This window comes from Centruroides sculpturatus, unplaced genomic scaffold (genome assembly GCF_000671375.1).
Source record: "Centruroides sculpturatus isolate CEXI.00-Female unplaced genomic scaffold, Cexi_2.0 scaffold10, whole genome shotgun sequence".
Taxonomy (NCBI): domain Eukaryota; kingdom Metazoa; phylum Arthropoda; class Arachnida; order Scorpiones; family Buthidae; genus Centruroides; species Centruroides sculpturatus.
The window spans coordinates 1286518-1314342 of NW_019384396.1; the positions used below are offsets into that span (position 1 = coordinate 1286518).

General features: G+C 30.5%; 3 protein-coding genes across 5 annotated transcripts in view; 2 read left to right on the top strand and 1 right to left on the bottom strand.

Moving 5' to 3' along the window:
- LOC111618427 (forkhead box protein J3-like) overlaps window positions 1–6429 on the bottom strand; it is a 96508-nt gene extending 90079 nt beyond the window's left edge. For all 3 annotated transcript variants that reach the window (XM_023359967.1, XM_023359969.1, XM_023359966.1), the window contains exon 1: window positions 5981–6429. In XM_023359967.1, coding sequence (XP_023215735.1) covers window positions 5981–6256 — 276 coding nt within the window. In that variant the 5' untranslated portion in view covers window positions 6257–6429. The remainder of the gene's footprint in view (window positions 1–5980) is intronic.
- A 6761-nt stretch (window positions 6430–13190) lies between these two features.
- On the top strand, window positions 13191–13925 carry LOC111618391. Its single transcript, XM_023359905.1, has 2 exons — window positions 13191–13338; window positions 13411–13925. Exons 1-2 carry the CDS (start codon window positions 13330–13332, stop codon window positions 13828–13830), a joined length of 429 nt encoding a protein of 142 aa, XP_023215673.1. The 5' UTR covers window positions 13191–13329; the 3' UTR covers window positions 13831–13925.
- Window positions 13926–20673: 6748 nt separating this feature from the next.
- On the top strand, window positions 20674–26253 carry LOC111618380 (fibroin heavy chain-like). Its single transcript, XM_023359893.1, has 3 exons — window positions 20674–20685; window positions 21035–22987; window positions 25685–26253. The coding sequence occupies exons 1-3, from the start codon at window positions 20674–20676 to the stop codon at window positions 26135–26137; spliced, it is 2418 nt and encodes an 805-aa protein (XP_023215661.1). The 3' UTR covers window positions 26138–26253.
- Window positions 26254–27825: the final 1572 nt, after the last annotated feature.

Below are 27825 nucleotides of genomic sequence, written 5' to 3' on the forward strand. Positions count from 1 at the left end.
CATCAGAACTTCATATATAGTTAATTTTGGCCTCCTGTCACTAAGCTTTCCATATCTGGTCTTGAATTTCATTTATCTAACACCGTTCTCGTGATTAAGGAAAGACAGATAGATGACAGGGGAAATTTATAGGTTTACTTTTTTTTTTTTTCAAATTGCAGCCCAATTACTGGATGCATAATAAAATTATTGTTGATTAAAAAAATTACGACTGAATATTATGGCACATTAATAACATTACAAAATAGATTTTTTATTTTAAAATTAAATAAAACTAACAAACAAGAATTATTACAAAAGTATTTGACCATTAAAAAACAAATACTAAAAATTTACAAAAGTAACTAAAGGAGATTATTTTGCCAATGTAATTTTCTGACAATCAAATCTTATAAACGGCATAATATATTAAATATTTAAATTTGTTATAAAATTTTAATACTAAAATAAAATAATAATAAGAATAAATAGATATTTTACATTTTGAATTTCCTAAGTTTATTTTTATTTCTAAAACTGAATAGTAAAGTTTCTAAAAATATTAATATACTTACAAGGATAGAAATATTTTAATCAAATGATAATGCCAAATTCATCAAACCATAACTTGGGCTGTTAAAATAGATATAAAATAATTTGGACTAAAAACTAATTATTAAGTTATCATCTTAATTTAATTTAGAATATTCTAGAAGAAAAGATCAATCCAGAACAAGATACGAACCTGCAATTCCTACTTACTGTGCAATGCATTGCCATTTATACTAGCCAGATCTACATCTGATCTTTGCTTCCAGATCATATGATTATTTCCAGACCAGATATTGAGATATAACCATATGATTATATCACAATATCTTTTAAATTAATTGTGTCAGTTGTCTCCAGTTGGTCACTTGGTGTGTCAAATGTATTCACATCCCTCCATGACCAGTATGGTTATATCATCTAAATTAATTGGTCTGGAAATTAAGATGAGAAAGATATCTAGGTAGCATAATTTACAATGCATCTGTACAATAAGCAGGAGCTGTGGATTCAAGTCCTGCTCCAAATAAATTTTTTCTTCCAGAATATTCTAAAATTAATTTATTTAATAAAAATTAATAGGCTTCCTTTAATGCAAATTACTTTATATATTTACTTAACTAAGTTATAGCCCAATAATTCTGGTGTTATCCTTTGATTAAGTTATAATTTGGGCTTAGTTTACTGCACAGGAAATATTTAAATTTCTGATGTGACTAAACAATAATTCAAAAATTTACTCTTATAAATACAATTTTCAAATCACAAATTTTAAGTTTGTATGGATTATATCAATAATTCTACTACTTCCTGTTTAATTCTAGAAATGAATCTAATGGGTCTAAAAAAAAAAAAAAAGAAAAAACACTTGTAAAAGTGTAGTAGAACCTTTAATATAGGAATTTCATTGGTTTCATTTAATCTTTAGACATTTAATTTAATAGCCACAAGAAAACAGCCTGTTCACAATTGTTGAGAAAGTGGAATCTGTAAAATTCCAAAATTGTCCTCACAATACCTGTGTAGTTTTTACTCTCTGCTTCCATTTCAAACTCAACTAGTGGATTCCTTAAAAGTGTTCCTATTAGTCAATACACAGACTGATTGGTTTAAAATTGATAGAGGAAATTACAGCCACCTGTTACCAGAATTCTTCTCATGATTTTACTATTCTCTGATTGGCTGGAATATTTATAAATTAAGATAATGAAACAAAACTTATTTTACAACAAATATGATATCTTAGCTATTTTTCTACATAGTCGCCACACAAATTTAAACATTTATCATAGCGTATCACCAGCTTTTCTATGCCTTCTGCACACTCAGTTACCGCCAAGTTCTTGAACCAGTCATTAACAGCCTCTTTCAGTTTGTTGTCACTTCCAGTGATTCCCAGCCAAAAAAATTCCTTCAATTTTGGGAAAAGATGGTAATCACTTGGAGCCAAGTCCGGGTATAAGGAGGATGTTCAAAAACTTCCCACTTAAACTGCTGAAGCAAGTTCTTCGTCAACGCAGCAGCATGCAGACATGCGTTATCCTGAAGAAGCACAATGCCTCTGGACAACAATCCCCACCATTTGTTTCAAACTGAAGCTTCATTCATCACATTACCATAAACTCGGTTATCTGTCTGTAAATTTCAATATGGCAGACTTTTTTCGCATTCTAAAAGCGTATTACACTACAAACCTCTCACTTGGCGGGATCATTAATTTTGTCACAGATTTCAAAGTCACACTGTAAACAGTAAACAATCATTGTGGTTTGCTGTTAACATCAGACTGGTGAGAAAAAATGGAAAGGTCCATGACATGGCAGTGGGGGGTGGTGAGAGAACTGTGCAGCTTGTCAGATCAAAACATTCTTTTCTTTTAGAATGACCCTGGTATTAAAGATAATCAAAATGCAAAGAACCAAAAAATGCACAAACTTAGATAGGCCAATTAATTTCAATAAAGAACATTTAAATTGTTATGATTCTCCAAATGTACTGTACTGTACTGTACATCTAAAAACTTAGTTATGGCATTATAAATAAAATTTCTCCAAGGAAAACTTAAATATCCTTTCAATTTCTTTAGGAATGATACCGGATCTCTAAAAATAAAAATTAAAAAAGATATCAGAGATCTGATATCATTTCCTCTGGAAAATAGTGACATTATGAAGTAGGGAATAAAATACTTATAAAAGATATTTCAAAAATAAGTACATGATTAACTAGATCTTACAATGTAAATACAATTTGCATCTGTAAACATTCCTGTTCACTTAAAAAATACTTCATAAATAAATTAGATGCAATATTAGTTGAAAGAAAATTACTATTTCAGAATAAATAATGATAAGGGCTGGAAAATAGTTGAGAAATTAACTATTCAGAGAGATTAGGAAATGAAATTGTTAATGGAAAAGTTTTCCACATGTTACAGAAATGTACGTACGTGTAAATATATAAACTGTTAATCATTAGTTTTCTATTAAATAAATTAATAGATAACTATGTTTTTATAAATGCCAATTATTTTGGGTTGGGTTTACGGAAGTTAAGTTTATTTTTAATAAACTTCAACTTTATAATAAAATTTTAAAAAATATTTAAAATCTAATAGCATACATATAACAGATTTAGGTTGGCTGAGAGCCATGGAGAGCTGTGGATGCTAAACTCACACCCAGTAAGTTCTGTGAGTAACTAACATGGTTATATATATAAATTAATTAATAAATAGCTCTGGAGGAAAAAATGGAGGACTAGGTAGTATAACTGAAATGTATCTTCATGGTAAGCAGGAGGTACAAGTTTGAGTCTCACTCCAGGTAGATTCTTTCTTTTCAGAATATTCAATTAAAATTTATTTATTTATAATTATTAAATTCATTATGAGAGCACTGCTTAACCACCTACCTCTAGCCAAATTGCTTTGTATCTAAATATGAATTAGCCTTAATATAGCCCAATAAGTAGTCCAGATTTTTTAAAATTAAATAGATAAAACAGAATATTCAAAATGCATTATTATTTATCATCATTCTGATGAAATTGATACAATATATATTGAGATATGAAGTATTAATACTTGTACTTGAGAAAATTAGAAAAAATTATAGCCAGACATTGTACACGAAATGCTACAATGGTCACATTTCTGATTTTTATATTAACATTTTGAAAGTGTATTTAGACAAATAATTAAATTTCTTAAATTAAAGTGTTTTGTTTTGGTAATATTTTAAATAGGGAATGACAATGTAAAAAGAAAAAATACAACAGAAAATATCATTAATTATGTAGCATGTATTTACAAATGTTATATACTGTATTTAATGTGTTTGAAAAGTACTGGTAGTTGTTACTTATTACGAAACATTTGTTTGTTAAAATAACAAAATAATAGTAAGTTTTGAGCAATGCATTTTGTTTTTTCACTCCACATCATATAAATTGCTTTGTCAAGAGTAACTTATCCCTTTAAAAGTTATTGTTACTTAAACTTTTAACTAACAATAACTGATGAGAAGCCTGTGATAGGAAAGAGTAATCAAACCTGAAATAAATTAATCTATCTATAGCAAATTAGGATAAATGATATATCAAATAAAGCTAAAATATCTTAATTCAATAAAATAGGGAAAAATTAGGAAGCTAAATGCTACTAAAAGCTAAAATAAAAATTTTGTAATTTTTACATTTTTCCTGAATTAAAATAAAAATATGAATTTTCCTATATAATCTAATCTTTAATTAAAAACAAATTTTTTGAGTGTAGCTTTAGAGACTTTTGATGTCCTATATACTTAGATTAAAAACAACTTAGTTTTAATTAAATTTGATAATTTATTTAATCTATCTGCCTACCTTTTAAAACAAATTATTTTATATTAGTTATTAATAGTTACACAAAATATGATCACATAATGATATTTAATGACATGGTTATATATATATAAACAACAAAGCTTGAATATTCTGTNGTCTGTATACATTTATATATATATTTCGCTCGTTATTTTATTTTATTTGTATTTAAATTTTTGTTCTATTTTATTTATATTCGTATGTTCTTAGCCTGACGATGGCCAACTGATTTGGCTGAAAACGTTAGTTTTACATTAAATTTTTTCTCAGCAAATTAAGGTGTTTTGTTTTTTGATTTATATACTATTGCTGAGTGTGTGTACATCAATTATAATAAGTTTTGCACAAATAGAATTTTTTTATGACTTTTATTGATGATTATTGAACATAATGCCATTTACAACACTATAATGATTTAATATATTGTTAAGTGATTAATTTTGTGTTTGTAAAATGTACAACAACAAAATTCTGAATATCAATACATCAATTATAATAAGTTCTGCACAAATAGAATTTTTTTATGACTTTTATTGATGATTATTGAACATAATGCCATTTACAACACTATATGGATTCTAAATTGTTTAAGAAAACAGATATTTACTGTATTATCAATGACAAAGAATTTATTTTTATGCATTTTGTGTCAACATAACAAGTTTTGTAATTCAAAATAAATAGCTTTATGCTAATTTCACTTTTAAAATACTGTATGTTATTTATTGTTTCTTAAACAAATTTCTTTTATAAAATTCCTTTTTTCAATAATTAAAAAATAAATTCTTTTTAGTAAATTAATAAACGACCTATTTCTACTCACTATATTCCCGATTTAAAATAGTCAAGTAAAGACTTCAAACTATACAGTATGGCCATCGCTTCCTACACATTCTAATTCTTGCATTTATAGTATGTCATTTACTTTAGAATTGCAAGACAGTATTAAATCAACATTGAAACCTACACATTTGTTTCATACTTAACTCTACTTTGAAATATTTAAATTTACATTAAGTCAAAATTAAATTAAACAATAATAAAGACACACGACGGTAAATCAACTCGAACAGCTGATATCTCATCAATTAATCGGTTTAAATTTATAAAATAATCATGCACTATCAATCACATTATTTCTTTCAATTAATTTTAAAATGAAGAATTTATAAATCACTGAAAACATTTAAAATAAGCAATCTTTATATAAATGGCTTAATTCAACTTTTATTGTTTACAAACATTAAAACCACTCGGTAATGTAAAATTCCCTTCATAAAAGTAATTTTATTTTACTTTTATTCTTGTTGATAAAGTGAAACAGACTAAATTAAGATATCTTTTATCTCTTTTACAGCTGATTGTTATAAATAATAATCAAAACATTGAATATGAAATTAGTCAAAATCAGTGTGAAACATGGAACCAATTTTTTTTTTTAGAAAGTTTTTTTTTTTTAACCAATTGATCATCTTACAGTATGAGAAATTAAGCATAATTATTCAATATAATATTAAAATAAATGATTAATATAATGGTAAAGAGAATTTCAATAGGCGCAATAGGTTTTTAAAGCGAAGTGACTTACCTTCCAACCATTTCCAGCATTTCTATAATAAGAGAAATTGGTTGATATCCAGTTATATATTTCGCTCAAAGTCATTTTCTTTGTAGGAGAACTGTTGATAGCAAAAGATATCAAAGAGGCATAACTATAAGGTGGTTTACTCTCTTTCGGATTGCAGTCGTTGCTTGCAGCACAGCAGTCCAAATTGCCGTCCCCCGATCCACCATTAATACCACCTCGGACATTTAAACGCGGTAACCAGTCCATAGATGTCAGACTTTTATCCAATTCGGCCATGGCGAATCGACTTTTATGTCATCCTTAACGGGCCAACTGCCACTTGCCACCATGTTAAAAACTATCGGCTCGTTCCACCCATGACATTATCGCACAGGCGGCATCTTCCGCTGACTGGTCGTGCATTCTGTTTTGTATTCGGTGCTGCGTCGATGCCGAGTTGCCACCTCTACTGGCGATTACGTTTTTCGCCAAAATTTTCCGAATTATTTAATAGCGTTAGAATCGAATTGCGGAGGGGAATGAAATTTATAAAATATTTTTTATTGCGTTAAATACTTTTAAATATTTTTAAATGTTAAAAATAAAATTAAATTAAGAAAAAAAAACATTTTTTTTTTATTTTTTACTTTTGGTCTGACGCTACATGTTGCCATCTCAAAGCAAAATTATCTTTTGGATATAATTCTTATACATCATTTTATAAATTTTTGTAAATGTAAAATTTAATAAAGCGGCATAATGTTACGGAATTTTTTCCTACTTACTATATTTTTTTAAAGTATTTTCTTCAATATTAAATTTAAATAATTGGTGAAAAATAATTGCGTACTTACAAAAATAACGCGTAATAAACATTTACTTGATTATTTTTATATATTATTTATTACAAATTAAAATTCATTGTTTAAGTGTATATACACTGGATTTTAATTTTGATATTTTTTCATATAAATAAATTGTTTCTGTTAAGAAAACAATCTAATATTTAGTTCAAGTGTTTTGACGGCAGGATGGCCGATACGGTAATTCTGCGGTTAAAATGGTAGGATTTACGGCTTTGGGGATTGAATTTGGACAGGTGGAAAAACCCCAGGAATTTTTCGGGGTATAATCTGGCTGGATATGTCGGCCCTCTCTCGCCACCCAAACGCTCCATTGTGGGATTGGGCGATCCCATAATGGGCTTACTAAAATAAAAGCACTCAGTGCCCACAGGGTGAAAAGTTTTAAAAAATTTCAAATTTTTAATTTTATAAATAGAATCGTTCAGCACCATTACGGAAAAAGATATTTAAAGTTTATAAAAGAAAATTAAAATGTAAGTTAAGACGGCCAGCTCACTGCCCTGGGCATTCCGAAGTCTAATCTGGGCAAGCAACCCAATTTGTCTTGCATACGTCGGATCCTCTCCCTCACCATCCGGCCACCCTCATTGTGTGTCTATGCAAGCTCATGATGGACATGGGAAAGACTCTCCTGGTGCCCATTCACAAGGAAAAAAGCCAAAAGTGAAAAGAAATTATTAATTATAAATATAAATTATAATATAAAAAAAATAAAAACTATAAATATACGTATAATAATGTTCTTGCGGGGTAGGGATTGAAACCACAGCCAAAATTTGAATTAAAAAGTGCAATTTTTCATAAGACATCAGTTACAGTCTACACGTGTTTAAATATGATATAGTTATGATAGATGCACGTGGCACATTGGTTCAAATACTTAAAAGAAAGATCAAAACACTTTTTTTTAGTTTTTTTAAACTCTTTCTGCTCTGTGGACATTGAGAGTGTCTTTTTTCCATGGCCATCGTGGGTTCGACCAAGCCCACAATAGAGCGGCCAATTGGTAAGGGGCAGGGTTCAACTTATCCGGAACTACACTACCCATAAAAAATTTCTGAGATCCCTGACCCGAATTCTAATTCTAACTGCCAACCCTCAGGTCGGGTCATCCGTAGAGCCAGACTGATGCCTTTACCTCCCGGTCCAGTGCCGGTCTGAGGCAAGTTTTAGGATGGAACGAGATCCTATTATGGCGCTCCCCTTGGTTGCCCCTAACTTATACCCTTTAATTTTCTTTACCACTGAGACGCTCCCTAGGACTTAGCGCCTCTATGGTAGAGCCGTTCCCCTATGGTAGGGCCGGCTCTGTCCCGGTCGTCAATCAAAAATACTTTTCAAAATTTTATTTAAGATTAAAAACATTGCAAATTATTCTAAATGGCACTAGAACCTTCTATAAAGCACAGCGAATGAATCATTAATTACAAAATTTATTTTCTTGACATTGACTTTCTTCCTACACCACGCATTTATTTCTAATTCTTCATATATTTGTATTACATTTTTGGACTAATTCTTAAAATTTCACAATTTATCTCTTATTTCAGAATTTCTGCAATAAATTTTAAACGAATTTCACAATTATTTGAAAAACTTTTCCTTCTTTAGCTAAAAATTTTCTAGTTAATCACGCAATTTTGTATAAATTTGTTTAATTTATTTCGAAGGAAATAAATAAACTGGAATAATAAGGAATACATAAATTCTGATATTTGTATAATCCAACATTTGTAAATGAGGAAAATTATTTTAAAAATCTATCGTATAAACAAATGCCGACAATTGTCTTTCATATTTAAAATATAACTTGATGTTTGGTTTGATTCAGTTGATGAGATGAAGCAACGCATCACATGAATGATCTTTCAAGAGGTTGGGAAACTGGCCCTTATTTGGGTGTTAGACATATCAAAAAATCCAGAAAATCCATGCCGACCATGTGCCAACTAATTACCAGAGTTCAGTGGTTTTATCCGTTCGGTCACTGATGGACCTATAACCTGATGTAAGTTACAAATACGTACAAAGAAATCTCCTGTTTCTGACGAGAAACTTCATTACTCCGTAGTTAAACAATTCAGATTTACTTTTTAGTTATTTCAGCCAGTTCTGCTTTGTTTATCTTGCGATCTTTTACCATGGTTTTCCCATAAAAGAAGTTCGAGATATGATATTTTCTGAATGGCCATACAGTTTAAGTTATCTTTTATGCACGAATATCTCTGTGATAATTAAGTTCAGATCTAATACGTAAAAATTTATTTTTATCATAGAAAAAATAAATTAGTGAAATATAAAGATTGTTTAAATATAGGAATATTATTTTATCTGTCTAAAATATTTTCCAGGAAAGTAATTTTCTGCATTTGCTTTAACAATACAAACAAATTTACGAAAGGCTCTTCTCTCTGTTTCTAACTTTTCTCTGTTTTATCTGTCTGTATCAGCCTGCCGTCTGAGAGACTCGGGATCGAATCTAGACGGTCGAAAAACCCTAGAAATTGTTTATGGGAGGTCCATCCATCAGCACCTGATCGCTTCCACTATGGGCTCAGCTGAACCCACAAAAAAAGAGGCTCTTTTAGTTTCCACAGAGCGGAAAAACTCAAAAGAAAGAAAAAACAAACTTTTTTCTATTCATCCCTTATGATTAAAATATAATGACGATTAGGACCGTTCCGAATAATTTTTGCGTCTTAGGCAAGCCTAAAATTATCGTCAATATATTTATATTTCTATAAACATTACAACGGCTTTTTAGTATACCTTCCAATTTATTGCCGGAGGCAGTTGCCTCTCTACTTTATCTATCGGCATAGCACGGCTTTAATGATGATTGTATTGAATAAGAATTTTTGGACAGTATACGGTATACTCATGTATATATATATATATATATTAAAAAATATATATGTATAATTTTATAGATACAAAATGTATACATAATTGTATTTATTATCCGATAATTACGTTTATTAAATATCTAGAAACAATAAAGTCAACCTTCCAAAAAATATACAATATAATTAAAACATTTCATAAAAATAGATCCTTAGGAATTGAATTTTCTTCAGTACGATTCAGAATTTCCTATATACAATTTTGTTTGAGGCAAATACATTAAATATATCAATAGTTATTATAGTGCATAGAAGGTTTATTTTAATTCTCTCTGCCCTAAGGACGTTAAGAAAGTCTTTATAAAAATTTACAGATTCGCTCGCTTCCAAATGCTGGAGTTCTGTCTGAGTCCCGAATATGTCGAACCACTTACTGACTGTAGAGGACATATTCAGCCAGATCACTCATTAAAATTTTTGAGAATCAGAATCTTTAATGAATTCGAAACCAGACCTCTCAGGGCGGTAGGCTGAAAAGAATAATTTAGAAAAAATAGAAAAGCCTTACATAATTTATTTGGTCTTTTCTGAACAATTCGTACTTGCTCTTGTAACAGATGTATTCACCAATAGCGGAATGGATGAAACCGCTAAACACTTTGTCATGAGTTTGCGCCCGATTAACGGACTGGCCGCGTGGAGCTTTTCGAATTATCTTTATGTGTCTAACACCTAAATAGAAACCAGTTTTTCCATGGAAAAGTTTTTCGGGAGACACCTCCTCCTTTGCAAAGAGGCATATATTATTTGTAAAAACGTTTATTTAATTCATGAGTAATACTCAAGCATCTATAATTTTATTTCTAAAGTTATATTCTAAGTTAATTCCATATTATGTTAAATTATAACGGAATCATGGAATTAATAAAATTCCTAAGCTTAAGGCTCCGCCTTCATTGAAAAAAATGTCGATGTAAATACTGTAAATCCATTAAAGAAGGCCGCCATCGAGTTAATCTGAACTATACATGTGTTGTATTTTTGGGAATATGTTTTTGTCGTAGACCATCTACGTCCATTAACAATGAATTTATTTATTTAAATATTTTATAAATTTGACATCGAAACGGGCGTCTGGTTTGTTCCTTCAATCTCTTTTTTAAACTCCACTGTTATTGCTCTTGAAAATAATGGCGGAGTTCTCTAGAAGTTGGAAAGGAATTGAAGAAACAATAAAATATACCATAGATATAAAATAAATTGCATAATTACAAAAGACTTATAAATATAATATAAATTGCGGAAGTTTGCAGAGTTCGTCCCGAACAGAAATCGAATCTAAACTCTTTCCTGGAAGCTTTGTTTCATACTTAAATAGTTTTATAAAAATAAATTTATTTTTCTGATTTTATTCATCAGTCTTTTTGAAAAATATAAAATAATTTAATAATTTATTTTATAATTTTTCATAATTATAGCAATAAATAACAACGATTTCGTATTTATTACTGTAACGATTACTGAAAATTTTTATATTAGATAAACCTTCATTTTGAAGAAGTTATTCAGATGTTTGCGCAACAGCAATCAAGCTTATTTGACAATGTTGCATTGTGAACGGAACATTATGAAATAGCAATGACTAGCAGATCACGTTTGTAGAATTTCTATGTAAAGGGAAACTGTTCGAAATTATTTATTTAGGAGTAATTTAAAATTAGCAAAAATTTAGAAAAACGAATATTTGCATTTCTATTAGCAATTAAAGATTCAGAAGCCTCTAAAACTAAAATGAAAACATCATGAATTGAAGAAAATTGCACGAAAGTTGTATTAGAAAAGTGTAGATCATTATTATTGTTCGCATGAAAGGTCGAAGGATAAAATTTCGAATGATGTTTCGCTTCATAAGTTTCGACTGTGTTGAAATTATAAATTCGGCTAGCGATTTTCTTTACTGATTTTAAGATGCTCATTTAAGAAATTCGGAAAATTGTCATTAATTAAACGAAAAAAAAATTAATTACTGACATTTTCCTATATTTAATATAGGCCTACATATTAATTATTTATTCAAAATTTATCCAAAATTTATTCAAGAAAATCGGCAGCTTTGTTATTATTATAAAGTTTATTTTCATCATGAAAATGTAAGCTTTGTTTCACTTTCTGAACAAATTTAATTTGCTATTTTTAAATATTAAAGTATTTGTTATGACATTTTCATTATGAATAGCAGAAATTAACTTATAAATAAAATTTTATGCGCCTATTTTTTGAAAAATATGTTGAATATTGCTACTCTAAACGACGAATAATGAAAAATAAACCCAGTTAAAAAAAATATACATATAATTGCACATTTATTTCAGAGTTTTATTTAAAGAACTGTAATAATAATAATAATATATCTCTTGTAACTTACTTGAATGGTTATAAAGTTTAATGCTAACCGTTCTAGCTTCTCAAAACATAGATCGCGACTCCTCTGAAATAGAAATGTAGATAAGGAATTGAGGTTCATTTCTTTTCTTGGGCGTTCACAGAAAATTTTTCAGGGGAGGCAAAGCTTGGAGACTTGACATCAATAAATTTTTATTTAATTTTTTTTACAAGTAGAGTATAAAATACAGTACTACATCAAAGCAACCATGATCGAGGGTGTAAGGTCATATGTGTCAATCCCTTTTACGATTATAATTTGTGGAAATTTTTACTCCATCCCAGGGAGGGACAAGTGTCTCTTTTGCCTCTCTCTGCAAACGTCTATGCTCCTTTTTTTCGCTTCAAAATTCGTCCTGATAATGTAACTACAATTTAATATATGTTAATAAAATAATATTCTACTAATAATAAAATACAAATGATATTTATAAAACTCTCGCTTTTGTATTATATACGACGAAACTTTATATGATATTGTCGATTTGTTTGTAATAATACTAAATAATTTAAACGAATAATAAAGCAGAAACACCCAAAATTGTAATATTATTATATAAATTACACGTCTATTTAATAATAAAATGAATATCGGGCAGGAAAAAAGAATTGTGACCTCTAAAGAGATCCGAACCTACGTCTTTCTTTGACACGTGTTTCTTGTTTGTTAACAATTTAAACCACTCGATTAGTATACAAATATATGACAACTTTAAATTAGGTTGTATTATTCAATTCTATAAAATTGTTTAACAATGATAAAATCTTGTTTAAAATGCTTGAATGCATAAAGCCTTATTAATTTATTTTTATTATCAGACCTCCCATTTGTCATTTTAATTATTTTTTTTTAATTATTTTTATGTGTTAGGAGTACTTTCTACTGATTATAATTTGTATATTATTTTAAGGTTTTTGGAAATTTTGTCGCAGAAAACGGTAAAAACATGTCGAAAATTTAAATAAACGTGTTGCTTCGATTGATAAAATTCCAAGAAGGAAAAAACAAGGAGCCACGGGCGTTAATAAGATAAATTAAAGGCGCAGCCAGTGATGTGCGATCTATTCTCGATCCGATCGAATACTTTAACAAGGTCGTAGTCAAATCTGGCCGGCTGCCGGAAGGTAATAACAACACAGAGAATGTCCTCTACCTTCGACAAAGTCTATAAAAGGAGAACAACACGCGAAAAACACTGGAGAAAGATCCAAAGACAAGATGAAGCTTGTAAGTATCGATCTCTGATTCGATACCCGCTTCATTCCGATGCCATTTTTAACTTTAATTTATTTTTTGTAGCTCATCGTTTTATCGTTTGCAGTCGTCTGTTTGGCTCAACAAGACGACGGATACTACGAAGAGCCCAGACAACGACGCGTTTCCCCGCGACGCGACGATTATTACGAAGATCCCAGGGCCCAAGCATACAAATTCGGTTACAACACTGGTAACGACGGACCCGCTCAAATATTCAGAGAAGAGACCAAAGCTCCCGACGGATCCATCGTTGGCAAATACGGCTATGTAGATCCAACCGGCAAATTGAGGATCATCAATTACAGATCCGCTCCTCAAAAGGGTTTCGAAGCGAGCAGAGGAAGTAGAAATAATCAAGAACAGCAACAACAACAACCGCAACAACCACTCGGAGCCAATCCCAGGACACATTACGTCGATTATCCTTACGATGGGGCCTTCCAGTACCAAGAATTATATTAGAAACGATTTATCGTTCTCGCGTTAAATACTGTGTTCATCTAATATCCTGAACATTCCATTAATGTGATATCGATTCAGTATTTAATATATCTTGTAATCTATAGATTTAATAAATTTTTATATTTAATTACTATTCAAGTTTTAATAAAACTTTAATTTTATAAGCAATGGCTTTACTTTCGCGAGTTACGGGTTGACTTTTTAGAATTATGCATAGAAGAATTATGAAAATACGTTACTTAACTATTTCCCAACCGTCGCTATTTTTTAAAAAAAAATCCTTTAAAATATTATATATACGATTTACAAAACACGAAAGAAGCGATTCATTCGAATTTTGGCAACAACCTAGTCCTTGATGCCAGCCCGTAGCTTCCATTTATAAAACAATGGTTCTCTCCACCTCGCAGAGTCAAAAGTTGACGACATTGACCCACTTACTCATCCGCCGATTGCGTTTCCAAAAAACTCGACGATAAGAATCAACAGGAAATCCTCGCGAAGGGTGTTCATCTATAAAAATTCTTTTATATATTTTCATACAATTCTTCGAGTGTCTGTCGATTCTGTGCACTTCCCGAAAATGTCATAATTGAAGAGGAAGAGAAAATGTTAAATACATAAAAATTTAAGGATCATTTCTCTTATTTTTTTTATTTTTTTATTGTTCAAATTATGAACTTTTATATAATCGATTTTATATTAAAAACAGTTTTATAAATTGTCTTTTTAGTTAAAATTATTGATGAATTTTCGCGTGTGAAGTGTTGATTTTACACGTTACCGGATCTAAACGAACTGGTGAACTCGGGTCCTTTCTTTACAAGATTTAAATAGTATTAAAAATTAATTCTTTAGTTGATTTAGTGCATTTTTAAAGTACAGATCCTACTCAAATGCCTCGTTTGCCTAGTTGTAAAAATGGCACAGCGCGTGTCAATCAATAAAGTTAAAGGAAGTTCTAGTTTTTTTTTTTTTCTTTTATATTCCAATATATGATTTTATATTAATATCGTGTGTTATAAATATAAATTGTTTATTAATTTTAATAATAAATATAGATTTAATAATTTATATATTGAAATTAAAATAGAATTTTGTTTATTAGATATAGTAGTAATGAACTTATTTTAAGGAATATTCTTCTATTTATTTTTATAATAAACTGTTTTAAAAATAATTTAAAAGCATGTTTAAATTATAGAATATAAATATATATATATATAATAATCGTTTTATACATGAAATTTTTAAAGTTATCATCTCTAAACTGTGACATTTATTACAATTTCTAAACAGGAAACGTCTTCGAATCCGCTGCTACACCGCCCCATTTTTTAAACATAAGTAAGGAATGTGTGCATATTTATGTATATATTAAAATAAGGAAAGCTAATTTGTAATCCTTGGCAGATGCCAAACTATATTTAAATGGTCATCATGGCGGATGACCTCATTTAAATGGTTGGATAGGCGGAGGAGCCGATGATCCTTGAAGAGTCGGACGTTCCAAGGTTACAACGAAAGATCGTTCGTCGACGATCTTGACCTCATTTCTAAATGATAAAATAAATATAAATTTAAAATTTTATTCCGTTTTAGATTTTAAAAAAATAATTCATTTTTAAAGTAATTAAAATATGGATTTAAATATTTACATTAGTTTACGTTTATTGTTTTATTTCACGCGAAGTTACTATTTTAAAACTGATTTTACGCGTAAATTGTACTTAAATATATATATTTCCGTGTATAACATTATCATATATCAATATTGTTTATTTAAACTGCGTGTATAACAGTATAATTATGATATATGCGACTATATATATATATAACATAAGGATGCCGTGTGGTACTGTATAAACTACAATAGAAAACTGCATTTACATTAAAAATGTTAAATTAATTCTTGTAAAAAATAATTAATAAAATGCTTTAATCAACTAACATAATGGAAAAATGAAATCAAGGATGACGAGAGAGCAACTCATCATTAAGATGTTGGCAATGCATCCTTGTTGGCAGATGAGTCTCATTCACATTCATGGGTGGATCTCTTAACGAATATATCAGTCGATTCATTAATTTTTCCAGTCTTCTTTGGGTGTCGACTGCCACATTACAGGGATATTTATTCTTCTATCTCATATGAAACATTTGAAATGTGTTCTCCTATGGAAATAACATGGTGTATCGCCTTCTAGCTTGGTAAAGTGAGTATTAAGCTTTATGTATATTGCACCCTTTCCATAGAAGAATTAAATGAGAATAATTTAATTTTTTTAAAATACATTCAACATTTCTGCGTTATTTAATATTTATTATAAAACTGTGCAAATTTTTCAATGTTTTTCAATGATTAAAATCGAATTTTAATGTTTCATTCCTTAGAAAATTCATATTTAATTTAAGAGATTCATTATAGATGTTACAATTATAGATTATATGCATTTAAACAACTTATTTAAATATAAATTAATAAATAATTTTAAAACTTATATTTCCAAACTATAAATAGATTTAAATTATTTTTTAATTAATAAAATATTTATTTGAACTTTTGAAACCAAAATAAAAAAATAATTTTCCTAATAATTGTTAAAATTCATACTAGATGGCAGCAGTTACAAATTAAACTTTTTTTTAATTGTTCTTTTTGCATTTTTATAATTTAATCAATAAAATAAAATTTAAAAATTAAAAATACTAACTTTATTCATAAATAAATTAAAAAAGCAATTTTTTTTAATTTTAAATTGAGAAAAACATTTATAACTTTGTTTAGATGATTCTAAAAGAAATACGTAAACTTGGAGCGAACACAGAAGGATACTTGTGTATATAAAATCTATACCGGAATTTATTTATTTTTTTGAAATATCGAGTGACGAGAAATATTTCTTTTATCGAAATCAATAACTTTAAAAAAAAACCTGTGACTCGGCATTGAAACTAAGTACAATTCCATATCAAGTTACATCATATAAGAGTGTTTGTTTCTTTCTTATTTATATGCATTTCGTTCCGTTTGGACACAACATTCAATCCTTTTGTACGCACGAAATGTGTCATCGAGTATACAATTATCTATAGTGACGACTTTTTGAGACGAGAGTCTCAGTGACTGGCACTTAAAATCATTAAATTCCTTACAGAAACGTATTAAATTAGGAATATTCGAGTATTTATTGAGATTCAAATCTTTTTATTTTTGCATTATATATTCTGTGTATGTTTCGGAGGATTGATGCTTACTTTTTCCAAGAGAATCGGAATAAAGTAAGCTACTTCAGTCTAGCTACGTATAAAATTATATGTAAAAAATATGAAAAAATCGATCTAAATTTCTTCTTTAGTGCAAAAAAAAAGTTTAAAAAGTGGCAACAAAATATCATAAAATATCGATTTAAATGAATAAAAAATAATCTTTAGTTTTGTTAGGATTTATCGATCTCTACCACAATTTTCTGATTTTTTTCAATTTTTCCTTTTTACTTTTTACATTTTTTAAAATAAAAAATAATAATTTTATTATTAAAAATTTTTCAATTTTTTTTTATATTTTTCAATTGAATTTAATTCTAAATAAGTCGAAAAATATTCAGTTTATGAGAATAAATGTGCAATTGTTTCACTAAGCTTAAGCAGTTATTGTGATGGCATTTGTCCTTTGTAAATTTTCCAAAGAAATTAATTAAAATTAAATAATTAATTAAATGCATAAATTATAAGTGTTAATTTTATTTTTATTGATGTAAAATTCTCGAACTTTTTTACTAAAGCAAATTATAGAGTTTGAATTTAGAAATTACTTAACTCACAAAAAAAGGTATTTATCCGTTTTATTCATTGGGATCATAAAACACTTTTCCAATCTGGAATACGCGTACTTCAGGTTACAAAACCTGGAGTGTAACCCAAGTTATAATCATGGGATACGAGAGACACGGATTAAAAAACTACGAGGTTTTATTGGCTATTTCAAAAGGTATGTCGGTCGAAAAGATGGAGAAACAACACCTAAACAAGTAGTCTGAAATGTATTCAAGTCGCAAATTAAATTATTAGAATTCATAAAATATATATTTTCTAATTAATCTTAATTCTTATTTAAACGTGCGAAGAAGTGTATAACAATTAATTTTCAATTTAAATATTGAAAACTTATTTATTTTAATTTTTTTTCTATTTTATTTTATTTTGTAAAAGCCTTCTTCTTACCAACTGAAAGCCAAATATCTATATACAGGTATATTATATCTCTTATGTGTTGTGCATCGCGTCTGTTTATCTCTATAGTAACAGTACTGAACAGAATAAAAAAAAAAGTCTTTTTCTTATGAAATATCTGTCAAAAAGTTTGCATATCTGGATTAAATATTGCAAGTAATCTTATCAGTTTTTCTTGTAATTTATTGTGAAGTGTGCATTTCGTGACGACGTTCATTAAATTAGGCTATATTCAATATCAATTTCTACTAGGTTAATTATATTATTCGAAAGTATAAGGAATATTGATAGGTAATTAAATTTATTTTTATCTCTACGCGGATAGTTTTAAATTAATTTATTTGAAACGTTCATTTTATTTCTGTCCTCAACGTCGTTCTTCTTATTATTATTTTAAAGAACTATCAATAAATTAAATATATCTAAATTTTGAATGTATAACTAAAATAATAGCAAAATTTCACAATTAAAAATTCCAATCAAAAGAATTTTGAGTAATTGAATAAACAACTCTGGCACTAATATAAAAATATATTTAATTACCTCATTAAAATTCATAATACGGATTTTACAATTAGATGGATTTTTAGTTAATGCCACCGATTTACTCGTTAATTTTCATTAATTTAAGATGAGTAAATGAAAGAACCTAATGTTATCACTTCCAGGGTTTTTTAAAAGCAGTGAAAAAGCCAACTTTAATTATTTTTGTCAGGCGAAATCAGCGAAGGACGGGTGTGATGCGATCGGTATCAGGTACGATGAGTGGATCGGGTGTGGCAACAGGATGCGGGAAGAGCAAGGTCGACTCGGTGCCATTTTACGATGGGTATTTTTAAAGAAAACATCCGACCACTCCCTCTGTCTTCAAACCGTACGACCTCGAATTAAACAATACTCTAGTTATTCATAGCCCTCGGGCCTTCAACACCGTGAACAGCGCAACAACTGATGAAAAATTTTAATTATATATTATTAATTAGAATACTTAATTTTAGTACAGAAAATATGTGAATTTAGTTTTTACTTTATAAATGTTCACTCTCGGTTAAATTTGTAGAAAAATTCAAATCGCTCACTTACGACGCAACGAACCTGTTATTCTACGCGTTTGAGTTATTGTTACATTTATAATTTTGACAAAGAATTAAAGTAAATAAAATAAAATTTTAGTAAAATCCATTTTCTATATAACTCGATTTAATTTAACGTATAACAAAACAAAATAATAATTATAATTCCTAGAGCAAATCTTCATCTCTGACTCATCGATGTTTTATCTGAAAGGATATATTCCTATTGATACGGAAGAGAGATAAAATAATGATAAACGATTAATAACTTATTTCATTTGATAAAAACAAATATTTCATCTCGTTAAAATAATGTACTAGACAATATTATTTATTGTTTCATCAAAAAGGTCTATGATAATCACGTGACAGACACTAAACTAATACTTCGAAACTGGAATTTTTCATTGTGAAGATAGAAATGAAATTTAAATATTATTTTACTTGTTCTAAGCATATATTTTATTACAGCAAATAATTATATATGAATATAATTTAATAATTTATTCACTTACATTAATAACTAGGAATTTTAACTCCTAAATAACGATTCCTATACAGGTATGTGCCACTTAATGATGAACCGCATATACGACATATGTTCCATAAGATTATAATTAAACTGAAAAATTCGCTGTCTCTCACACCTTTACTATATTTGCATGCATAGATAATGTTATTGTATTACAATTCTATTACATATAGTCTATGTGAGTAGTAGACTATACCACAAAGGTTTGTCTAAGCACATTGTGATGTTCGCTTAATGACGTATTTCTCAGAACATATCCCTGTCTTTAAACAACGCATATTTATAATTAAGAATTTTTATCAATTCATTCTACAGGGTGAACAAAAGTCAGTTAACTTGGTTAACTGACTTTTGAGCCACACTGTATTCATTATAATGTAATGATATATTCATACCTGTATACCAGACCTTTAAACTTTTCAACTTAAAGATTTTTGTAGATCAATCGAATAAATTTTAATTTTCATAAATTAAATAAATAAATAATTTACATTAATTAAATATTCAATTTATATAATTTAATATACAGAATTGAATAATGCTGAAAAGCATATACTCTCTATAAGGTCACTGTTTAAAGAGTAAATTCACGATAAATAAATATTTTTCCACATCTTGTAGGAGGAGAAGTTTAATTTTAAATATTTATCGAATTAATCTTATATTAAGTGAAATTTTTTATTTATTCATTTATACAAGAATAAAGATTATAAGAACTAAATTAATTATTATTATGGAGATGATTTAAGTCTCTGACCTGAGTACCTTGACGTTAGTGCATTTGCGCCGATCGAGTGGAAAACTTAGATACAACAAACCGATCTTGACCCACATAAAGGCGTGGTGATACCTACGGATCCAATAAAACAATTTCTTATACGCTTCGTCAGAAAGGAAATCGAAATGACAAGAAAAAAATACCTTTAACCTCTCGCCTCCTCTCTCCTATAAATTGCTCACTCACTCTTTTCACTTCAGTCTTCCTTCAATCCCTTAGCAAATAACATGCACTACACTGTAAGTATAAGTATTCCTATTACCTAAATCCCTTACGTATTAAATTTAATCCCTAATATTAAATTCCTTATTAAATACACATTCTTTTTCCATGAGGGGCATGGTTCTTCTAGCTGTTGGTATCTTTTAATTTCTTAGTTTTTTAACCATTTCAGATAGAAAAATAAATTCGGAAAATAATTTAATAAGACTATATTCTGTAAATCTGAATAGAAATATAATCAAATTAATCAGTTTTTTATATAAAATATTTGACGAAAGATTGGAATTAAACGCTAATTGAATATTGACTTAGATTAAGTCGTCTATTAAACGTAATTAGATATATTTTATTATGTAATATTTTCAGATACTGCTGATCTTTCTTGCTGGATACAGCACAGCCGCTCCAGCAGGATTTGGCGCTCACATCGTTCCTGCTCATCATCATGCCAAAATCGCTATAGCTAATGAAGCAGCTGTTAAAGCTCATGCCGTTGAAGCAGGAGCTGCTTTGAAAGGATATTCTTTTACTTCTGAAGTTGGACATGGCGGTTCTACCGTAACACATGTTGCTTCACCAGTAGCTCACGTTGCTGTTGAAGCTCCTGTTGCTCCAGCTGCGGTAGCTGTTGACGGTCCTATCGCCAAGGGTTACTCTTACGCCACCGAAGTCGGTCATGGTGCTGCAATAGCTCACGGAGCTGCACTCGCTCATGATGCTGCTGTAGCTCATGGAGCTGCTGTAGCTCATGGAGCTGCACTCGCTCATGGTGCTGCTGTTGGAGGTCCTATCGCCAAGGGTTACTCTTATGCCACCGAAGTCGGTCATGGTGCTGCATTCGCTCATGATGCTGCTGTAGCTCATGGAGCTGCACTCGCTCATGGAGCTGCTGTAGCTCATGGAGCTGCTGTTGGAGGTCCTATCGCCAAGGGTTATTCTTATGCCACCGAAATTGGTCATGGTGCTGCAATAGCTCATGGAGCTGGTATTGCTCAAGTTGCTCCAGCTGCAGTGGCTATTGGAGGTCCTATCGCTAAGGGTTTCTCTTATGCCACTGAAGTAGGACATGGAGCTGCTGTTGCTGTTGACGCTCCTGCTGCTAAAGGATTTTCTTATGCCACTGAAGCAGGACATGGTGCTGCAGTAGCCGCCGCTGCTGCTAAAGGATTCTCTTATGCTACTGAAGTAGGACATGGAGCAGCTGTAGCCGCCCCAGCTGCCGTCGCTGTTGACGCTCCTGCTGCTAAAGGATTCTCTTACGCCACCGAGGTAGGACATGATGCTGCAGTAGCCGCCCCAGATGCCGTCGCTGTTGACGCTCCTGCTGCTAAAGGATTCTCTTACACCAATGAAGTAGGACATGGTGCTGCAGTAGCCGCCCCAGCTGCTGTCGCTGCTGGCGCTCCTGTTGCCAAGGGATTTTCTTATGCTACTGAAGTAGGACATGATGCTGCTGTTGCTCACGGGGCTGCCGTAGCTCATGGTGTTGCTGTAGGTCATGTTGCAGCTCCAGCTGCTGTTGCTGTTGATTCTCCTGTCGCTAAAGGATTCTCTTATGCAAGTGAAGTAGGACATGGTGCTGCAATAGGTGTTGCTGTAGGTCATGTTGCAGCCCCGGCTGCTGTTGCTGTGGATGCTCCCGTTGCCAAGGGATTTTCTTATGCAAGTGAAGTAGGACATGGTGCTGCAATAGCTCATGGTGCTCCAGTTGCAGTGGATGTTGGAGGTCCTATCGCCAAGGGTTACTCTTATGCCACTGAAGTTGGTCATGGTGCTGCAATAGCTCATGGAGCTGCACTCGCTCATAACGCTGCTGTAGCTCATGATGCTGCTGTAGCTCATAATCGTGCTGTAGCTCATGATGCTGCTGTAGCTCATAATCGTGCTGTAGCTCATAATGCTGCTGTAGCTCATAATGCTGCTGTAGCTCATGATGCTGCTGTAGCTCATAATCGTGCTGTAGCTCATAATGCTGCTGTAGCTCATAATCCTGCTGTAGCTCATAATGCTGCTGTAGCTCATGATGCTGCTGTAGCTCATGAAGCTGCACTTGCTCATGGTGCTGCTGTAGCTCATGCTCCAGCTGCAGTGGCTATTGGAGGTCCTATTGCTAAGGGTTATGCTTATTCCTCTGAGGTTGGCCATGGTGCTGCAGTAGCTCATGTTGCTGGACCAGCAGCTGTTGCCGTGGAAGGTCCTCTTGCTGCAGGTTATTCATATTCTACTGGACTCGCACACACGGCTCCCGTAGCAGCTGTAAAATCTGCTGGCGTTTACCACGGTCCCATTAAAACAGTTGACACGCATTCCGTTGTAGGAGTAAAATCAGCTGGAGCTTATTATGGCCCAGATCACTTATAAAATTATATTATTTTGGGGAACGATGGGATTTGCTCAAGAGTAAATTAATAAGTATAGTACATATTGTATTATTAGAATAATAGAATTGGAAAGAACTTATTAATTGTAAAATAGAATATGTGAGCTTTTTTTATTTTTGTTTTTTTTATTTTGTTTTGTTTTATTTTATTTTCATAAGTTATGTATGTATAAAATTATTTTTTAAAATAATTAATTAATGATATTATTGTTTATTAGTGTTAAAATAAATTTATTCATTTTATTTAAATTCTTATTTTTTTAATCTTCAAAAATAATTACGTAAATAAATGTCATTTTCTTGCATTTTAATGAATTTAGTATTTCTTATGACTTCATAATGCAATAAATTGACACACATCTAAAAGTTCGATTAAATTTGGATCTGACTTGCATTTTATCAATATTACGTAATCGATTAATTCCTTTCATCTATAAACAAAATGGCGACCTCTTTAATATTTAGATTAATGCAAATTTAATATGTGCGAAGAATCTGAGAATTTTGTAAGGGCTTTCTTATGGCTTCTTTCTCGGAATGAAGATACTGTATGGCTCAAAAGTCAGTTAACAGCGGTATATTTTTGATAATAATTAAAACCGGTTGGAAACAGCTACAGGAATAATAAAATGCATATGTTTCAAACTGAATTTTAATGTTTTTTTAAAATATATATATACAGTATATATCTCGGTTAACTGACTTTTGAGCTACTGTATACGTAGTCTATCATAACAACTGCTAATGAGGATACAGTCACTATCAGGATGGCTAGTGATCAAACTGAGACCGCGCAAGAATTCGTATTCTGGAGTCCAAGATTGACCGAAGTGGAGAATGCTGCTCTGAAATAAAGCGAAAAGTTAGTACTGGGTCTTACTGCAATACGATCTGGAAAAGCAAGGACATCAGTTTTGATGTCAAGTACCGACTTGTAAACTCAATTGTCTTTCTGTAATAATGTATAGCTACAGGAGCTGAATACTAAAAAAGGCAGACAGGAGGAAGATACATGCATTTGAACTATGGTGCTAGAGAAAAATGCGTAGGCTAGCAGCAATCACTAACAAAGAAGTACTAGTTCGGATTAAGCCAAAAATTTCCTGGCAAATCGTTCATATGTTACGTTGACTGATTTTCAGCCAGCATACTTTAAGTGTCGTTGAGGTTCCATGGTGTGCCACAACGACACTTCAAGTGCGCCGCTAAGTAAATTGATGAAAGAAGGTAACTCAACACTTGGGTGATCTGCCAAGAAGGAGTGCCACCCGAGAGGACTTTCTAGGGGAAACTAGCTCCTACTTGGATATTAGACACGTGAAGAAAACCAGGAAAATCACGTAGCCCGCTCGTTAGTGAGAAGCAAACCCGCGACGACTGTTTAGCGATTTTATCCACTTGGGAGCTCCGGTGAAAAATATAGTGCTGAGTAGCGCCATAACGTTTCTGTGTGTTTTTGAAAGTAGTAAAAATGCAGTAACTCTAATACAGTAGGGGTGCCGCAAGAAAAAAATGATTAAGTTGAGGATATCACTACAAAAAAGAAGGTTGAAAACAGTGTCTTATATCATCAATCCAATCCATTTGTATATAGAAACCCGAAATATAAATCAGTCAATGTTTACTATTTGTATTACTTAAAATTTGCTATAATGTAAAATTATGCGTTGTATAATTCCTAAATAAAATTTATTAACAATTTATTAGCATTATGGTGTGTTGTAGCATGCAATTTCTACTTCTCAGAATTGCAACGATAACACTCGTTATGGATTTTTTTTCTTTGTCCAAATTTCTTATTTCATATTAAGCAAATTAACAAGTACAGTATCGTTATACTTTGTTTCATGTTATGCAAATAAGCATGATGTTGATAAGTTGCCATACGCGTTTATAGAAACATTCGGTTGCAATTATAAATTCATTCTGTCAATCTATATTATGTAATAAGCAATTTTCAATTACTGTATTTATTTTAACAAATTTATGAAAAATCAATTTGTAAATTCCTTTCTTTATCATCACCGAATTTAAATAATTATTAAACATTTTATTGTTTACAATTTATACTATTTCTTTATGTACGTATTGATTTCTTAATTTGTACGTTGTTTTTACATTTTAAGCCCTTGGGTAGTGCTATTTTTTATATTTCTTCATATTCATAAAATTAAATGTGACATATTGAAATTCTACTTTTATGTCATAAGCATTTGGAAATTGTGTGCAAAGGCAATACGTTTTTGCCATAGGCAAAATTATGTAATGTTCATAAGTCTCTTCTATTACAGATTTATGAAAACAAAAATAGATTTCAAGGAAAATAATGAAAATGTTAAATGCATAAACTTGTTACACGAAGGATTTAATGCCTGTTGGTTTGGGTGGTACTGTACATTAGAGCATATTTTTACATCAGTTTGATACCATTTCTTCAATTTTACAATGAGAAATTCTAAAGGTTGACGTCAAATTTATATAAAAATGTACTGTATGTACACTATTTCAACCAATCGAACAAACCTATAATTTTATTAGCTTATCCAATGTTTTAACAGAGAACTGTTTTCGAATTATTAAAGATTTATATTTTAAAAAATGAATTATTATTAAGACTTTTCTTATCAATTTCGTAGCTTTTCACCAGTGATAGATTTAACNATGCTGCTGTAGCTCATAATCGTGCTGTAGCTCATAATGCTGCTGTAGCTCATAATGCTGCTGTAGCTCATGATGCTGCTGTAGCTCATGATGCTGCTGTAGCTCATGGAGCTGCACTTGCTCATGGTGCTGCTGTAGCTCATGCTCCAGCTGCAGTGGCTATTGGAGGTCCTATTGCTAAGGGTTATGCTTATTCCTCTGAGGTTGGCCATGGTGCTGCAGTAGCTCATGTTGCTGGACCAGCAGCTGTTGCCGTGGAAGGTCCTCTTGCTGCAGGTTATTCATATTCTACTGGACTCGCACACACGGCTCCCGTAGCAGCTGTAAAATCTGCTGGCGTTTACCACGGTCCCATTAAAACAGTTGACACGCATTCCGTTGTAGGAGTAAAATCAGCTGGAGCTTATTATGGCCCAGATCACTTATAAAATTATATTATTTTGGGGAACGATGGGATTTGCTCAAGAGTAAATTAATAAGTATAGTACATATTGTATTATTAGAATAATAGAATTGGAAAGAACTTATTAATTGTAAAATAGAATATGTGAGCTTTTTTTATTTTTGTTTTTTTTATTTTGTTTTGTTTTATTTTATTTTCATAAGTTATGTATGTATAAAATTATTTTTTAAAATAAATTTCACCCTTTGTTATGAAAAGAAGTAATCTTTCAATAATTAACATTATAATATCTGTTAAAATACAAAATGTTCTATTTTGATATTGTGCAAAAATATATTATGAAATATTTATTCAAATTGTTCTTAGTTGTCAGTTTCTTACGAATATTATACAAACATTATACAAACAATTGTCATCTTATGGAAATCATTATCTTTTTTAAAATTTAGTTTCTTTCGCCAAACATTTTAAATATTTTAAAGTTATCAATGTTTAAAAGTATTAAATTCGCGTTATTTATTCTAATTTAAAAAATGAAATTCCCACTTAGGAGAAAGAATTGTAAAGGCAAATTAAAAACGAAATAGGCGATTTCAAATAGTCATTTATGATATTTCAAAATAACATTCACAAGTAATTAATTACTTAAATATAATTTAAATAAATTATTTAATAAATAATTCGAAAATTTAAATTTATAAATCCAAAAATCGAAAAGTTACACTAAAAGAAGTCTCAGGAATATTTTGTGGAAGTCTTTTGGCTATGAATTAGTAAAATTAAAAAGTGCTTTGGAAAAATTTCGTCCAATATGAATTAGCAATTATTCAAAAGAATGCAGTAAGAAGCTTTAAATACTATTTTAATTAATTTGGAATTATTTAGTTAAATACGCAGTAGAGTCAAACATAAATCAAACATTTGACACAAAAGTTTTACTACACGATACAGAAACTCTTATACCATGTCACTTTCAAAATAAGCTCCTATTGTAGCTTATGCCTGTGTCCATATACCATTTGTCAAAGCAGTACTGGAAGCTACTTTTGTGATGCTACAGACTCTCGTCACTACAATTTCTATCTCCGCTGCTTTGGTGTCAAGATCAAAGAATAAAAACGTTGAGAGAGCACTGTTATTCTCTTAGTCAAGGATTCATTAACCAGGAACAACTGATTAACAGAAGTTTAATGTGGAAGAAAACTCTTAAATATATCACAAAAATGGCTTTTAGGACCATTTTGACAAGTGGAATTGATGCTACTAGAAGTATGTAGCTGTAGATACTTATTTTAAAAGTGCGCTTCTGTAAATACTTGCACTATTAATGTAATAAAAGTTAGATTTATTTATACCCTACTACGTAGGGGAGACCGGGACAAGATCGGCATGTTAAGCTTTACTTAAATTTTGTGTAATAAATACTGCTGTAAACTGAAAAAAAAGCTTTGCATATTGTCTATTGGAATGTTACCTTACTATAGAACTGGTTAAAATCAGTTTGGAAATAAAAATAATTAAAATAATTACAACTTTACAAGAAGAGAGAAATTGACGAAGTTGCCCCGGGTATAGGGGCAAGATCGGCAACTTCTCTCTTTTTGTAAAGTTGTAATTATTTTAATTATTTTTATTAAAGTTGCCCCTGGTATAGGGGCAACAGTAATGGGGCAAGATAGGCACGTATATAAAATTATGTTATTAACAATGTAT